We start from the raw sequence: 16,285 nt of genomic DNA, 5'->3' as shown, positions 1-16,285 counted from the left end.
ATATTCTTTCATGTGGGATAAATAATACAACACAGCAAACGGTGACATATTGTCTAAGAAATACAATTTAAGTTCAAATAGGATTTGCTTGCATATGTCACAAATTTCTAAGCTATAGAAGTTGCAAAATTATGCCCAGCTTTGGAAAATAAATGCTTTCGACCTTCATTTAGAACTAATAAATAAATAAATATAACTGTTTGTGCGTGTTGTGTAGATGTGCTTGGAGGGCAAACGTGAGCTTTTTTCTGTGCATATTTTGCACATTAATTACTAAATAAATAAAACTGTTTGTGCGTGTTGTGTAGATGTGCTTGGAGGGCAAACATGTGAGGTTTTTGTTTTCTGTGCATATTTTAAAATAAAACCTGATATTGCCTTTATGCCGAATAATTAATATAAAAAAACCTAAAGAAGTTTAGTGTTTATTTTTTTCATTTTGTACCATACCCATCACATTTCGATGGTTTAATCTACATTAAGGGTAGCAAAAAAAACTGTAGCAAAATGCCCTCCGGGCAACATTTTAGTCACTACTTTAGTGTTGTAATAAAAACTTCTGTGTTGTAGTACTAATGATTCCACAACACGTGGTGGCAGTATAGGCACACATAGGGCTGTTTATCTACTGTATCGAGAAGAAGAACACGAAACGCTCAAGCGCAGAAAGTTTGCATATGTAGCTTACTAACCTCGCTCGCTAGCTTTAACTTAAAAAATGTGATAGTTAACACACAGTTTAGTCCAAAAAGCATGGAGGGATACAACACAACTGTTCGTATGTCGGGTTTCGTATTGAGTTCGATGATGTTTCATCATTTGAATAGTGATGCGGATGTGGTAAGTTGCAAAAGTGTGGCTAGTTTAACCTTTTGATACTTGGTTTCTGCGTTAAATTTCAGACTAAATAAGGTCAAATGTCAGATAAGCATTTTATTAGTCCGCTAAATTGTGATTGTGTTTGTTTAAAGGAAGGTCTTGTTCTTGGAGAAAGTGTCGGAGAGGAGAACTGTAGAATCACAGATTCACAGATTGATCAAATACAGGTTGAGCACACTATAAGTAAGTTCACTCGATTTGCTTTTTAGTACAGTGCAAAACACGCTAAATTTATTTGTGGCAATACAGCTGTCAGATGGTAACAAGAAAACACCAGAGTCATAATGTTTGTCGTTTTCAGACATTCAAAAACACGTCCCTTGTCGTAAACTTCACAGGTGAGCAAAGTCTTTATTTTCCACACATCTGCATCATTAAAGATTCTGATGTCTATATATAGTTTTTCAATTTATTAAAGCGTTTAACTTGCTGCCACAATCCTCCTGAAAGTTTCTACAGTAATGTTGGCGCTGTGAGCGAGGAGAAAATACGACACATACTGTCTGATTACAAAGAGGTATTCGCTTATAACTAATACATCATATAATAAAATATTAACCATGAAAATAACCAAACATGAATCAATCAAAGAGTTGCCTGCTCACACCTTTACATTCACTTATCTTAAGGAGAATGTAATTGGTTGGTACAGAGAAAGAAGAAACACCAGTCAGCAAATGAGCTTCATGGAACGAGTGATTCATCAGAACATGAGAAAAATTCTGTCCAATCAGGAACTTGTTTTCTTATTGCTCACACCTTCTCAGGCAACATCATCAGGGTCCACCCATCGCCTTGAGTTCTCAGCTTTCATATGGCACAGCAGGTGAGACTGTACAATGAACTGGATGCAAAGTTCATGCAAAGTTTTAAAGCATGTTGAGTAAAAGAATCAACAATATTTATTATCTCTGTATAGCCAATTTCTAAATATCCCCGTCTCGGTAAGCAATCTGGGAAACCTTGAACAACAGGACTACTGGAGTGTGTCAACTGTTTGTCCATCTTTAGGACAGAGCCAAGCGGTTAATCAACACAGGTACATAAAGGTTATAAGTTGTACATAAACATACGTTTCTATTAGTGTTTGCAATTGGCATTATTATTATTATTGTCTATTGAAGGGACATTCCACTTTTTTATTCTCATTTTCCAGCTCCCCTAGAGTTAAACATTTGATTTTTACAGTTTTGGAATCCATTCAGCCGATCTCCGGGTCTGACTGTACCACTTTTAGCATAGCTTAGCATAATCCATTGAATCGGATTGGACCATTAGCATCGCGCTAAGTAACCAAGGAGTTTCGGTGTTTTTCCTGTTTGAAGCTTGACTCTTCTGTAGTTGCGTTGTGTACTAGGACCGACGGAAAATTAAAGGTGATTTTCTAGGCAGATATGGTTAGGAACTGTACTCTCAGACTGGCGTAATAATCAAGGACTTTGCTGATGTAACATGGCTGCAGCAGGCGTAGTGATATTACGCACTGCCCAAAAATAGTCCCCTGCCATTGAAAGATACTAATTCTGCATTGGGCCTCCTGCAGCCATGGTGCGCCAGAACTAGAGTACAGTTCCCAGCCATATCTGCCCAGAAAATCGCAACCCCCAATTCTCTGTTGGTCCCAGTACGCGATGAAACCACAGAAGAGCCAAGCTTCAAATAGGAAAAATATCGAAACCCTTTGGTTATTTTTTTAGCGCAATGCTAATGGTCTAATCAGATTCAATGGATTATGCTAAGCTATGCAAAAAGTGGTAGCGACAGACCCGGAGATCAGCTGAATGGATTCCAAAACTGTAAATATAAATTGTTTAACTCTAGGGTAGCTGGAAAATTAGCATATTTTCCAAAAAAGTGAGCCCTTTAAATTATATATGATAACCTGTGATCTAGTGTTGTTTTTAAGCTGCTAATTCACTTTTTTTTTGTCAGGAGCAATTTTTTCTACTCAGGGGATGATTTAAATGAGGTCAGAAATGTCAGTGACATGAATGATGCCTTATTGGCTGAAATGCAGGTTAGTAATTTAACAAGCCTTTTGTTATAAATGAATAGCTGCAAATTGTATATTAGCAACTTTCATATCTTTATTTACAGAAAATGTGCACGGACGTGGAGAAGAGTGAAAGAGCAGTGGAGAAGCTTCAGAAAGACATCAGTCGACTCAATGAGGATCTCAGAAAACAAAAACATTCAGAGAATAATGAAAGTAAGATATCATATCTCTTAAATTTTGGGATGAATGTCAGTATACAGTTAATATTTCGGAATTTCCAACCAAGTGGAATACACGTGTACATGCAGGTCATGACCACCTTCAATTTTCAACGGCATACATGATGAAAATAAAATACGTGGATAAGATTTTGCACAACATGCAAGCTGGTCAAAACGCTTATGTTTAACCTTAGTGTACTTTATTTGGCAGACCTGATATTGTTGTAAAGAAAGAAATATTACTAAAACTATATACTGCCCATCCCTAACTGTACACATAACTTTATACAAATATTAGCAGTAGCAAGTCCATTATTATCTCTTATCTTAATATTATAATACCTTTTATTTCAGGCCAAAAATGTGCCTCTCCAGATGAACCCAAAGAGAACGTTCTTCTGTGCTCAGCTCTGAGAACGCTTTTCCCTGATGCACCCTCATTACGGACACAAACTCTTACTGTTCAGGGCTTTCCTGTATTGAAAAGGTGCTGCAATACAGACCATAATGTTGATATTCCCACCAAACTGCCCCTAGTTCTAAAAACTATGAATGTGGATCAGGCCCCCAGACTCAGGAAAAAATCCCTTGTGACTGGTTTTTCTGAGAGACTTAAAAGGAAGAGGAACACCAATGATGCAGCCTCTGAGAGTGGCTCAGATACAGAGATTGAGATGAATGGAGAGAGCAGAAGTAATTCTCCTACCTTTTAAAGAATGACTTTTTAATTGAAAAATCTACCTGTGATTGGAAGGCATTACAGATTTTATACATGGGGATTTGCCTTTATCTTTTCATACCTACTGAGTGTGGGTTGTGCTATTTTGTTAAAATATTTTTAGATTTTTTTTTATAAAAAAATAATAATTTACCACAAAATTAAAAGTAATATGAATGAATGTTTGTGGCGGTTGTTGTTTACTTGGAATTTATCCATGATCTCATGTTACGGTATTATAATACAACACACTACATGATTTTCTGATTAATGAATATTCCAGTTTATTTTCACAACCATTTTGTATTTTTAAAAACACGCTTGTAGAAACAAAAACACAAAGTCATTTTATATTGAGACAATTTTACCAATCCTGGCTTTAAGTTATTGATTATTTGCAACATTTTGATCCAATGCATCTTATTCAAAGTGTGTTGCCACAAATGTCGGGGTCTTTGATAAACTGTGGATCCTTCAGTGTGACTGACATAAAACCTGTGGGTAGGACAAAAACTTTCATTACTACACACAGTCCTACATGCACTAGATTGAAACTTACTAGCAAACAAGTGACATTTCTCCATAAGTAACAACTACAAATTCTTACCCATTGAGCGAGCTTTCTTTATTGCCTTTGATACCTCCCTCTGCTTCTGACCACACAAGCCTGTATAAAGTTAGTGTGATTAATTATTGCTAGTTATCACATTATACAACAATACATTAAGTCAACAATTAAACTAAAAATGCACCTGTTATATGCCTGCCATATACTCTGCCTGTGTGTGGTGAAATGAACTGAGACAACAGCTGTAAAGAAATCAAAAACTTGTTGCAAATGTTTACTCAACAACACCATTATTATGTTTAATTTAATTTATGTCTGATATAGATTTTACCAACCTGAACGTTTTTGAAGTCTACGGTTATATTGCACAGAATGCACGTTTTCTTGGGTTGCTTGTATGGGTTTTCTAATTTGATGGGCTGGTTAAGACATGTTAACAACGTTATTTTTACAGTGAACTATTTTTTACGTATTAAATTATCAAACAAGAAGTTAAAACGCTTACCATATCATCTTTTTTCGGTGGCTCTTGCTGAGATGATGTCAGGCTTCTGGTGCACTGTACCGCTATAAAACAAATGTAAGGTTGAGGGAAATGAAAATTTAAATGATAAAGGTTATTTTAAGTGGATTATAGCAAACATACTGCGTAAATCTGTCATTCATTCATATTACATAAGACAGAACAAGATAAGCACGGGATAGTGTCTGTAAATAAAAATAAATTATTTGTCGGTTTTCATATAAACGAATATCTGTGACAGACGTAAAAGCGTGCGGGAAGTCGATTGGATAAGACAACTAGCTGTACGATGAAACGCATTGCATACAAATATTTATATACAATTATAATGTTAAAGAGATACCTCTAACACTTGGAGTAACTTGTTGTCTGGAAAGAGCCTGTAATAATAGGCGGCAGTTAGAAAGGGCAAACATTTCTCTATCTGTGCATAGAGGCCACCATGACAGTTTTCTGACTGCTTTTTCGGCCGCGTATTTTAGTGCGATTTTGAATGTGTTTCTTAAAATTCACTGCCACCTACAGGATCGGAGAACGCAAATGTTGTGGAAAAAAGGGAATTTAAAAAGCATTTCGAACCAAACGTTTGTGCATATACATAATGTAAAAACTAAAACGTGTAAATGAAGCAAATGGACCGTAATATAGAAATATAACGCTAAATATAAATTTTAATTGCCATTGACATGCATTTAAAACATTAAAAAATATATATTGGTGCTTATTTTAAATTAATTTTTTCATTAAAATTCTATCATTGTTTTAAGTTTAATTTAATAAACGATTTTATCATTATTTTTTTTTAGCAATTTTTAAGACTTAAAAATACGCTCGAAGCCAAGGGACTTTTGTCTTTATTCCTCGTCTGACACTTCGGTCTTTAACTGTCACGTGGTGCAAACACTAAACTCTCATTGGCCGTCATTGCTAGCATTCGTGTTTTCAAAATTCCTCGTTTATTTTCGAAAGGCTCGTGGTTAGTAAACATTACATTTTAGGTCACTGTTTAGTATTATTTTGTAAAATAATATATATCCGCTCGTTTGTTTAAAAACATCGTTTGTGTTTTGTTTTGATAATTTAGCCTACTATGTTCCGTTAGCCAGAGACAATGGAGTTTGTTGTCTCTGTTGTCGGTTTCTGACTTTACATTGATAATATAATATATCATAATGCTATAGCTTTAGTATTTAAACAGCAGTAATGTATACTGACAACCACATACACGAGATTGTGGTAAAACGTAACACTTCGTCTTCAAGAAAAAGATCAAGAGATGGTGTAAGAAGTCACATCACTCCAGCTAAGAAAAGGTCCAGTGTCACATCAGACATGACTGAAAGTAAAAACACAGAGCTGGTAAGCAGTTTCTTCATACTTTTTATTAGTTTGGTTTGAGTCATGTATATGGTGTTTTAAAGTTCTGTTTGTTTTTGTATCTCATCTAGTGTTGCAGTGACAATGAGGATTTATTCGAAGGTTATGACAGCATTGTGGGTGACAGCTCCTTTCTGGCCAAACTTGAAGATGTGGAGCTCCAAATGAGGCACCCTCACATAGACCAGGAGACTCCACAGTTCTGTGAGCATCAACTTACAGACTCCATCTTAGCAGAGGACCTCACAGATTCACCACTGAGAGCTTTGCCAAGCTCGCAACTTGCATTTCAGCAAGAAGTCTCAACGCCACAAAAAAGCACTAACATGGGCACGCATAACACCTCCACACCTGAACACAGACTGACTGTCAATCATGCAGACATCGGTGCAAACAAGCCACCCCCAAGGACCAGAAGAAGCATGAAGGACCATTTAAAGAAAGTACTGATTGATAATGCAGCAACATCTAGCACAGTCTCCAAAACAGTTCAACAAAAGGAAGCTGTGATGACTGAAGAGATGAGTGCTGCCATGAAGGCCATAGAAACCATCTCCACAGAGGGCGACCTGGGCCCTTTCTTTGGTCTCCCATCCAAAGTCAAGGATCTTATCTTGAGATTAAAGGGAATTCAGGATTTGTATGGTAAATAATATTAATACTACTTTATTCAATAATTCACTTGTGCCAGTGAAACTAGTTGTTTTATGGTCATTTTTCTTTATATTTCAGAGTGGCAGAAGACCTGTTTAAGCCTGGATTCAGTGCAGCAAAGAAGAAATCTCATTTATTCTTTACCAACAAGTGGAGGAAAGACTCTAGTGGCAGAGATCCTTATATTTAAAGAGCTCTTATGTAGGAGGAAGGATGCATTGCTCATTTTACCATATGTATCCCTGGTTCAGGAAAAGGTACTTCATTATTAATTTATGTATTATTGCTAAATAATATCAGGTGTAATGTGATAGTAAATACATCACTGCCGTATGATACATGCAGTGATGTGGTTTTAGGTTCGTGGGTTGTCCAGCTTTGGAATTGAGTTGGACTTCATGGTGGAGGAATATGCTGGAAGTAAGGGAAGGTTTCCTCCGGTGAAAAGAAGAAACAAGAACTCTCTGTACATCACCACCATTGAGAAAGGACACAGTCTTGTGAACTCACTAATAGAGACTGACCGTCTTGACAATATCGGTCTGGTTGTTGTAGATGAGGTGTGTAAATGGACTATACGTTAATTTAATCCTAATGTTTATTTTTGCCCTCTTTTTTTAAGTCACAAATAATGTCATTTTTAAACACTATTAACTTAAAGGAAAACACCACAGTTTTTAATATTTTACTATGTTCTTACCTCAACTTAGATGAATGAATACATACCTATCTTTTTTCAATGCGTGCACTTTTAATCTTTGTACAGCGCTTCTTGAATATGTTCGCATTTAGGCTAGCCCCATTCATTCCTATGGCTCCAAACAAAAGTTTTATTTTGTGCCACCATACTTACTCGTGTAACTACTCATGTCTTTAAATAGGAAAAACATGGAAGTGTTTGGTGGCTTCTAAATTCATCCCTGTTTGGAGCCATAGGAATGAATGGGGCTAGGCTAAATGCATTAATTCATCTAAGTTTAGGTAAGAACATAGTAAAATATTGAAAAACGGTGGTGTTTTCCTTTAAAGGTTGTAGTGCTGCCTCACGATTAGTCGCGACTAATCATTTGCAGAATAAAAGTTTTTGTTTACATAATATATGTGGGTGTACTGTGTATAATAACTATATATAAATACACACACACAAACACACGCATGTATATAATTAAGAAACATTTACATGTGTATATGTTTATATAATTTATGTTATAAATAAATATAAATATTTATTATATAAATATATTTTTTTCTTAAAATTGTACGTGTGTGTGTGTGTATTTATATATACATAATTATTATACACTTTTATTCTGCAAACGATTAGTCGCGACTAATCGTGAGGCAGCACTAAAAGTTTGGTATTTGACAGGCTTTTTAAATAAATTATTTTTGTTATTTCAGCTCCATATGCTCGGTGATGGCAGCAGAGGGGCAATTCTTGAAATGACTTTGTCGAAAATTCTGTACATGAGCAGTGAGTAGTTTTAAAATGTGACTCTTGGTCTGACTTTTTGATGGTTATTTTTTTTGAGATTCTAAAAGCCATGTTGTTATTTTTGCAGAATCAACGCACATTATTGGAATGAGTGCAACTTTAGGCAACGTGGGAGACCTTCAAACTTTTCTGAAGGCTGAAAACTACACGAATGACTTTAGGCCGGTAAGAATAACCTCACTATTTTAAATCCAGTGAATCTATGAAACGCTGGATTATTTAGTACAGTCTTAAGATTGTCATCTGTTTGAGACCTTTGTGAATTGTTGCCTTCCATTTAATGATTGATGATTCTGTAGGTTGAACTGAAAGAGTATGTGAAAATCAAAGATAGCATATATGAAGTTGACCCAAGAGAAGAGGAATGCTTCAGATTTTCACGGCTTTTGAATTTTAAGGTACGGAAGCTCACTCGGGACCAAAACAGTTAATCAATTTTTACCTCAATAAGATATCAACCTGCTGAGCTCCATCAATTTCACATGATTGAAGTTTTGTGCAATGGACTTTTTCAGTACTCCAGTGGAATGCAGAAGATGGATCCTGACCACATCATAGCTCTGGCTACTGAAGTGATTCCTCAGCAATCTTGCCTGATATTCTGTGCCACCAAGAAAAACTGTGAGAATCTGGCTGGAATGATCTGCAAGTATTTAAATAAGTGCGTAAATCCCATTTTCTACTTTATAAAATAAATCAAACAGTATTTTATGTTGATTTATTCCTTTATTTGGTAAGCTTTCATGCAAAAGGAGGATAGTCTACAATCAGTCTTTGACACAATAAACTCTTAAAGGGTTGTCAGGACGTTGATCTGGAAGTGGACTTTTCATTGCTGGAGGGTCATTTAAATGAATGTTCATTCATTTCAGAGAATTTTTAAAGCACAAGAAAGCCGAAAAAGCCACACTGCTGGGTGAACTAAAGAACAGTGGTAATGGATCCCTGTGTCCCGTCCTGCAGAAGACCGTACCCTACGGTCTGGCCTACCACCACAGCGGTCTCACCAGTGATGAAAGGAAACTGGTGGAGGAAGCCTATTCCTCAGGAGTGCTCTGCCTCCTAACATGCACCTCCACCCTCGCTGATGGGATCAACCTACCTGCACGCAGGTCTGTCTATCATCTTTATATTTCTTTGTGCACTGTCTTTTGAACTGTGTACCTTATTATGTTCTTTGATAAAAGCCATTTTTAGTAGGACACAGAACTCATTGTGGGTATTTAATAACTCATGTAACTTGTCAGGGTGATTTTGCGGTCTCCATATGTAGCTGCAGACTTCATAAAGAGAAGTCAGTACAAACAGATGGTGGGAAGAGCCGGACGAGCAGGTATTGATGCTATGGGTGAGAGTATCCTAATCCTGCAGGACAAAGATATACCAATGGTAAAGAAGGCTGAATTTTAAAGATTTGTTGAACATATACAGTACTGTGCAAAAGTCTAAAGCCACCATGCCAAAATTAAATTCGTTGTTTTTGCAATGTTAGAGCGATCATATATAATTTCTCAGTGTCTTTTACAGAATAAATCCACGAAAATACAGGAAATGTGTATATAGTATTCAAAACTATAAAAATGTAAACGGATGCGTCAAGTTTTTAGGGTAAACTCCCCTTCCACTTAAGCAATAGCAGCAAACTGCAAAACCTAAATAAAATTAAATACTAATTTTAAAGAAATTAGTCTTTTTACTTAATCCAGCTAAAAAAACGCTCAAGATGTTTTTAGTGCCAAGAGAGGTTACACTAAACACTGATGATGCCTAAAGAAGACATTTAGTCCTAAAAAATAAATTGAACTTGAGCGAAAAATTTGCATGTGTATGTGGCATTACTCACTCTAGATTACTCGCGGGAATTAACTTTGTGTCAAATTTTTCGCTTGAGTTGAATATTTTCAACTTGGGCAAAGACGCGTTTAAGGCAAATAGCGCGTGTTTTTTTGCGACAAAAGCGCCGCCCATATCGCGTTATTCGCATTGCCCCATGAGAGGACGCGCCTGATCGCGTCTTTACATTGACTTTGTATGTAATCTACTCGCGCAAGTCGTTGAACTCGCATCTGGTGTGAACCCACAGTTATGCTACGTACACACCAAATGCGGGGCATCGTGTTACTCGCTCTAGATTACTCGCGGGATTTAACTTCGTGTCATGCAAATGTTTCGCTCGAGTTGAATATTTTCAACTTGGGCGAAGACGCATTTTAGGTGAATGGCACATGTTTCCGCGGCAAACGCACCGCCCATATTGCGTCATTCGCATCGCCCCACGCGAGGAAGCGTCTGATCGTGTCTTTGCATTGACTTTGTATGTAATCTACTTGCGCAAAACGTTAAACTCGCGTCTGGTGTGAACCCACAGTTATTCTACGTATACACCAAATGCGGGGCATCGTGTTACTCGCTCTAGATTACTCGTGGGATTTAACTTCGTGTCATGCAAATTTTTTGCTCGAGTTGAATATTTTCAACTTGCCGGAGACGCGTTTTAGGCGAATGACGCGTGTTTTCGCTGCAAACGCGCCGCCCATATCGTGTCATTCGCATCGCCCCACATCATCTGGTGTGAACCCACAGTTATTCTACGTATACACCAAATGCGGGGCATCGCGTTACTCACTCTAGATTACTCGCGGGATTTAACTTTTCGCAGCAAACGTGCTGCCCATATCGCGTCATTCGCATGGCCCCACGCGAGGAAGCGTCTGATCGTGTCTTTGCATTGACTTTGTATGTAATCTACTTGCGCAAATCGTTGAACTCGCGTCTGGTGTGAACCCACAGTTATTCTACGTATACACCAAATGCGGAGCATCACGTTACTCTCTCTAGATTACTCGCGGGATTTAACTTTTCGCAGCAAACGTGCCGCCCATATCGCGTCATTCGCATGGCCCCACGCGAGGACGCGTCTGATCGCGTCTTTGCGTTGACTTTGTATGTAATCTACTCGCGCAAATCGTTGAACTCGCATCTCGTGTGAACCCACAGTCAGACTTTTGCACAGTACTGTATGTGTATACATTATTAGATACTGTTTGTTAATATGAGATTATTTATGGAATTTTGTATTTGTTTCCGTTTTGATCAAGGCTAAAAACCTAGTGTCTGCACCAATGGAAAAATGTTACAGCAACCTGCTGCATGATGGGGGACGGGGCCTCCTCAGCCTTATTTTGTCTCTCATTGGCCTGAAGGTGAGTGAAACTTTCTACCCTAATGATGGGTTTCAAATGATAGAATAATATTTTATAAGACGCTAGCATGATTTCCAGGAAACATTGAATTACTTGTAGTAAAGTGATTTATTTGTATAGCACTTTAACTTAATTGTTTGAGTTTTGCAGTTAAGTGAAACTTCATTAATGCCTAATTCTTTTGAATTTATGGTCCCAGCAATCAAGCCAAAAGTGCTTTATATAAAAGCATCAGCAGCACAATGTATTAATGAAAAGTACGCCAAATGCTGTCCTTTATTTTCAGATAAGTACAACTGTAGAACAAGTGAGGGATTTCATGAAAGGCACTCTCATTAGTGTGCAAGAAGCTCAAGTGACTCCAGAGAAAAGTTTGTTGGACCTTACGGTGGAGTCCATAGAAACCCTGAAGCAGAAGAGTCTCATCGAAGCGTCTGCTGATGAAAACACACTGCAAATCACCAGGCTCGGCAGAGCAACTTTTAAAGGTAAAGCATAGGACGGAGATGGTCACTGTGAGGTATTATTGGCTCTTAGTTTGTTAGCCATGTGTATACTTATTTACCACTTGGTGGCAACATGACCCTGTTTAGAGAGTGTCCTAACCTGTTTGGGTGTTTTTCTCTTGCCCAATCTTTCCATTTTCAAACGTAACTTGTCTTTGCAGGTGCAGTAGAACTAAGCTACTGTGATCTCTTATACCGAGATCTATCTAAAGGGCTGGAGGGTTTACTGCTGAATAGTTTTCTTCATTTGGTGTATCTGGTTACTCCCTATGACCTGGTGCATCAATGCAAGCCAGACTGGATGATCTACTTCAGGCAGGTAGGATGATGTCATTGTTTAAACCTGTTTAATTGCATAAATGATGTGCATTATTACACACTAAACAATTTTTAAAATGTGAAGTGTGTAATTGCTAGTGCCACCCAAACTCATCATGACATATTGTAGATCACCTCTACATTATTGGTAATTGGTAATATTGGTATGGGTGCCTGTTAAGAAGACTCTCATGAATCAAAGTATGTTTTTATGTGTGTATGTATTTATTCCCTCTGTTATGTTGTATGTCATGATGTTGGGCCTAGAGCCTGTAATAAAGTTTATATAATTCCTGTAAAAGCTGGATAAATGTTACATTATGTATTTTGAATATCTATCTTCCTCAGCCTTAATGTGTATTTCTATTAAATATAAATGTTGCTCCCTTACAGTTTACAAATCTGTCTGCTGCTGAACAGAAGATGGCCACTGCAGTCGGAGTGGCTGAAAGTTTTGTGGCCAGGAAAGCAGCAGGACAGAGCGTGAGAAAGGTAAAAAGAAACAACAATCCTCTCAAGCTTTACATCCCTTTTTTACATATGATTAAACACTCTTTAAGACAATCCAGAGACCCATATGAACGATATCAAAAGGATTTGAGTGTTAATGCTAAACTTAAATTGACAAGCAAATATGATGATTATTTATATTTATGCAATAGATATAATACAATTGACAGATGCTTTTTTCTGAAATGACTTCTTATGCATCTAAGATATCCAAGATACCGTATTTTTCGGACTATAAGTCACACTTTTTTTCATAGTTTGGTTGGTCCTGCGACTTATAGTCAGGTGCGACTTATATGTCAAAACTAATTCATACTGACTAACATGAACCAAAGGAAAACATTACTGTCTACAGCCATGAAAGGGTGCTATATGTTGCTCCTGTAGCCTACCCCTGAAAAAAACTGTTAACTGAAACATTAACTTAAAGACAACAGAGAAAGACTTAACAAACAAATGTCCCCCAAAAGAATTATAATTTTCGAAATAAATGCCATATCTGCCGAGAATTATCTTTTAATTTTCTGTCAGTCTTAGTACAGGATGTAATTACAAAGAGTCAAGTTTTAAATAGGAACAATATCAAAACTCTTCGGTTATTTTTTTAGCGTGATGCTAATGGACTAATCAGATTCTGTGGATTGTGCTGAGCTATGCTGGGGGTGCTAGCGCCAGACCCGGAGATCGGCTGAATGGATTTCAAAACGTAAGAATCAAATGTTTAACTTTAGGGGAGCAGAAAATCAGCATATTTCAAAAAAAGTGGTGTGTCCCTTTAAAGGCGGGGTGCATGATTTTGAAGAACAATTTGGTAAAGTGAGTTGGGCCGAGTACCAAAACACACTTGTAGCCAATCAGCATTAAGGGCCGTGTCTACTAACCGACATCGTTGCCTGTGGCTGGTCTTTTAAAAGAAGTTCCAGATTCTATTGTGGTAGGGGCGTGTTTGTTTAGGTGATTTCAAATGTTAACATTGGCTTTCAGAGATCATGGACCCCGCCTCTAAAGTAAAACTGTATTTCACAATTATGTTTTTTTTCCGTTTTTTTCTCACCTGTCTCTCAGTCTGTGGACACTGTGGTGGTAAACAGGCTGTACTTGGCATTGGTGTTATACTCTCTACTAAAGGAGACAAACCTGTGGAATGTGTCCGATAGATTCCAGCTGACCAGAGGCTTCGTACAGACTCTCCTGAGCTCAGCCTCAGCTTTTGGCTCATCTGTGATGCACTTTACTGAGGTTCAATTAAGACACATAAAAATCCTTATTTTCATGACTAGATCAGAGTCCGTATGAACCAACGATAAGATGGTCTGTCCATTTCAGGAGTTAGAGGAGTTTTGGCCCTATAAGGCTCTTCTTTTTGAGCTCACACGCAGACTGACATATTGTGTACAGGCTGAGCTCATTCCATTGATGGAAGTGGCTGGAGTCATGGAGGTGTGTTTATTATGTCTTTATTTGCTGTCATAACTCACAAGTCGCCTCTGTTTATAACTATGCTATAACATAGAAGTTCTCAACCGGTAGGGTGTCAGACAAGCTAAACATTGAGAGTTGTGTGTATTATTTTCTATTTCCTTTTATTCCCAATTCAGCATCGTGCTAAGCAGCTCTATAATGCTGGTTACAAGACACTGTCGCATCTCGCCAACGCCGACCCACAGATTCTGGCTCAAACTATTGAAAACCTCTTCAAGAGGCAAGCCAACCAAATTATTGCATCAGCAAAAGTAAGCTACACTACAGCCACACACATTATATTTTCATTTCAAGACAACACTTTTGTATTAATGTTGACATTCTCATTTTTCATTTTTAGATGTTAATAAAAGAGAAAGCAGAAGCCTTGCAGGAGGAAGTGGACGATTTGCTTATGTTCCCGTCTGATCTCCCATCATTATAAATGTTTATTAGTATTTATTTGATGTAAAATAATATGTATATTTATTTTTACTGGCATTATGTAAAATATTTTTGCCTATTTGTTTGGCTAAAATAAAAGTGAAAGTAACCTCGTTTTCAATGGCATGATTGCGTTTTATTTTGTGTCATAAACGTTTTACAACCAAAACAAAAACAGTACTGAGGTAAACAGGTTTGTCTGTGACGTTCTGATTTCCATCCAATCAGGTAACGTATGCAAATAACGAATCACAAGTCCCGCCCTGCAGCCGCCGGCGCATTTCAAACAATATTTTAGTTTCTATTCACCTTATTTTTCACGACAACAAGGGCGGCGCCATTTCGCTCATTTTGTCAACGTTCTTCCGGCCGCATAGACGATGAGCAGCTGAGGCAGTGACTGTATGCGACGTGTTAAAGCTTAAAAAGCTCACCCGAGCGCCTTTATGTTTCTTTCTTACCAATTTTAAGCCAACTGAGGAATACCCTTATCCCAAGGTTCGACTACGATGTTCCGGTAACTTTAAACCACGCCGGGTGTTGAAAAGGTGGCCAGTTTCAGGTAAGCTATCTTAGCTAAGTTTGTGCTCGTTCGCCTAAAGTTAGATTTGTGAAGTCCGTTCTACAAATACACTTAAGATCAGTAACGTTAGTTTATAAAATGCAACTATTTGAATGGTTTTAATTGTCCACCTATATTTTTATATTTACGATAGTACAACGAGATATATAGTACATTGCATTCTTACAGTAGCCCACGTGACGTGATTCCTACAAGTTACTGAGATTTCAGATGCTAGAATGTCAGTTCATTTCTCATTCAGAATGATAATGACCTATTAAACAACGTATTATTTAACACTGAAGTTAAAGGTTGTGTGTATAATGTTACTGTCTCTATTTAATGCATCTCTCTCTTACACACTGTTCTGTTTAAGTATGGGTGCCATTTATATATTAATTCTCATGATGCAAGTTTATTTTAAATACTAACATAAAAATGTTTATGGTTATATTGTTTTCACAGATGCATTGATGTGTAGTGATGCAGTGGACAACTGTGAGGATGATACAATCAACATGTTCCTAAACTGTGATGCAGAAACACAATGGGAGGATCCATCCGTCTCTGACCACAACTACACTTTAAAATCACAACTCAACCTGAAGCAACCTACATCTGATATGGGAAAACAATGGTGCAGTTTCCCTGACAGGGCTTATCCTGGTCCCAAGCTAAAATGCATATTTGAGCTACAATAATTTAAAAACACCTTTTACTGACATACCTCAACATATATGAGTGCCATTGTTGTCACAAGATGCGCACCACTCTTGTTTTTATTTGTAGGGTTTGTTTGTAAAAACTAAAATGTCCTAATATAATTAAATCCTAGTCCTGTAAACCCTGT

At 37.4% G+C, this 16,285-nt stretch overlaps 3 protein-coding genes across 4 annotated transcripts; 2 read left to right on the top strand and 1 right to left on the bottom strand.

The window, feature by feature from the left end:
• Positions 1 to 621: 621 nt before the first annotated feature.
• On the top strand, positions 622 to 3,995 carry abraxas1 (abraxas 1, BRCA1 A complex subunit). Its single transcript, XM_055179392.2, has 9 exons — positions 622 to 840; positions 972 to 1,062; positions 1,181 to 1,217; positions 1,330 to 1,396; positions 1,509 to 1,705; positions 1,799 to 1,918; positions 2,812 to 2,896; positions 2,977 to 3,088; positions 3,451 to 3,995. The coding sequence occupies exons 1-9, from the start codon at positions 754 to 756 to the stop codon at positions 3,807 to 3,809; spliced, it is 1,155 nt and encodes a 384-aa protein (XP_055035367.2). The 5' UTR covers positions 622 to 753; the 3' UTR covers positions 3,810 to 3,995.
• A 78-nt stretch (positions 3,996 to 4,073) lies between these two features.
• mrps18c (mitochondrial ribosomal protein S18C) lies at positions 4,074 to 5,406 on the bottom strand. 2 transcript variants are annotated; one of them, XM_055179393.2, is made up of 6 exons: positions 5,249 to 5,406; positions 4,888 to 4,949; positions 4,718 to 4,801; positions 4,567 to 4,624; positions 4,422 to 4,481; positions 4,074 to 4,309 (listed from the first exon to the last, which is right to left on the bottom strand). In XM_055179393.2, exons 1-6 carry the CDS (start codon positions 5,319 to 5,321, stop codon positions 4,239 to 4,241), a joined length of 408 nt encoding a protein of 135 aa, XP_055035368.2. In that variant the 5' UTR covers positions 5,322 to 5,406; the 3' UTR covers positions 4,074 to 4,238. The 2 variants fall into 2 exon arrangements, with proteins under 2 accessions (XP_055035368.2, XP_055035369.1); XM_055179394.2 differs by lacking the exon at positions 5,249 to 5,406 and adding an exon at positions 5,029 to 5,059.
• Positions 5,407 to 5,777: 371 nt separating this feature from the next.
• helq (helicase, POLQ like) lies at positions 5,778 to 14,994 on the top strand. Its single transcript, XM_055179384.2, has 18 exons — positions 5,778 to 6,264; positions 6,354 to 6,927; positions 7,015 to 7,193; positions 7,296 to 7,496; positions 8,338 to 8,410; positions 8,499 to 8,596; positions 8,731 to 8,829; positions 8,947 to 9,092; positions 9,304 to 9,543; positions 9,679 to 9,820; positions 11,530 to 11,634; positions 11,921 to 12,122; positions 12,302 to 12,459; positions 12,852 to 12,950; positions 14,034 to 14,207; positions 14,295 to 14,408; positions 14,567 to 14,701; positions 14,791 to 14,994. Exons 1-18 carry the CDS (start codon positions 6,109 to 6,111, stop codon positions 14,872 to 14,874), a joined length of 2,979 nt encoding a protein of 992 aa, XP_055035359.2. The 5' UTR covers positions 5,778 to 6,108; the 3' UTR covers positions 14,875 to 14,994.
• Positions 14,995 to 16,285: the final 1,291 nt, after the last annotated feature.

This window comes from Misgurnus anguillicaudatus, chromosome 9, assembly GCF_027580225.2.
Source record: "Misgurnus anguillicaudatus chromosome 9, ASM2758022v2, whole genome shotgun sequence".
Lineage (NCBI taxonomy): Eukaryota > Metazoa > Chordata > Actinopteri > Cypriniformes > Cobitidae > Misgurnus > Misgurnus anguillicaudatus.
Note: the sequence above shows the minus strand (reverse complement) of the source record. Positions and strands in the feature narration are given on the sequence as shown.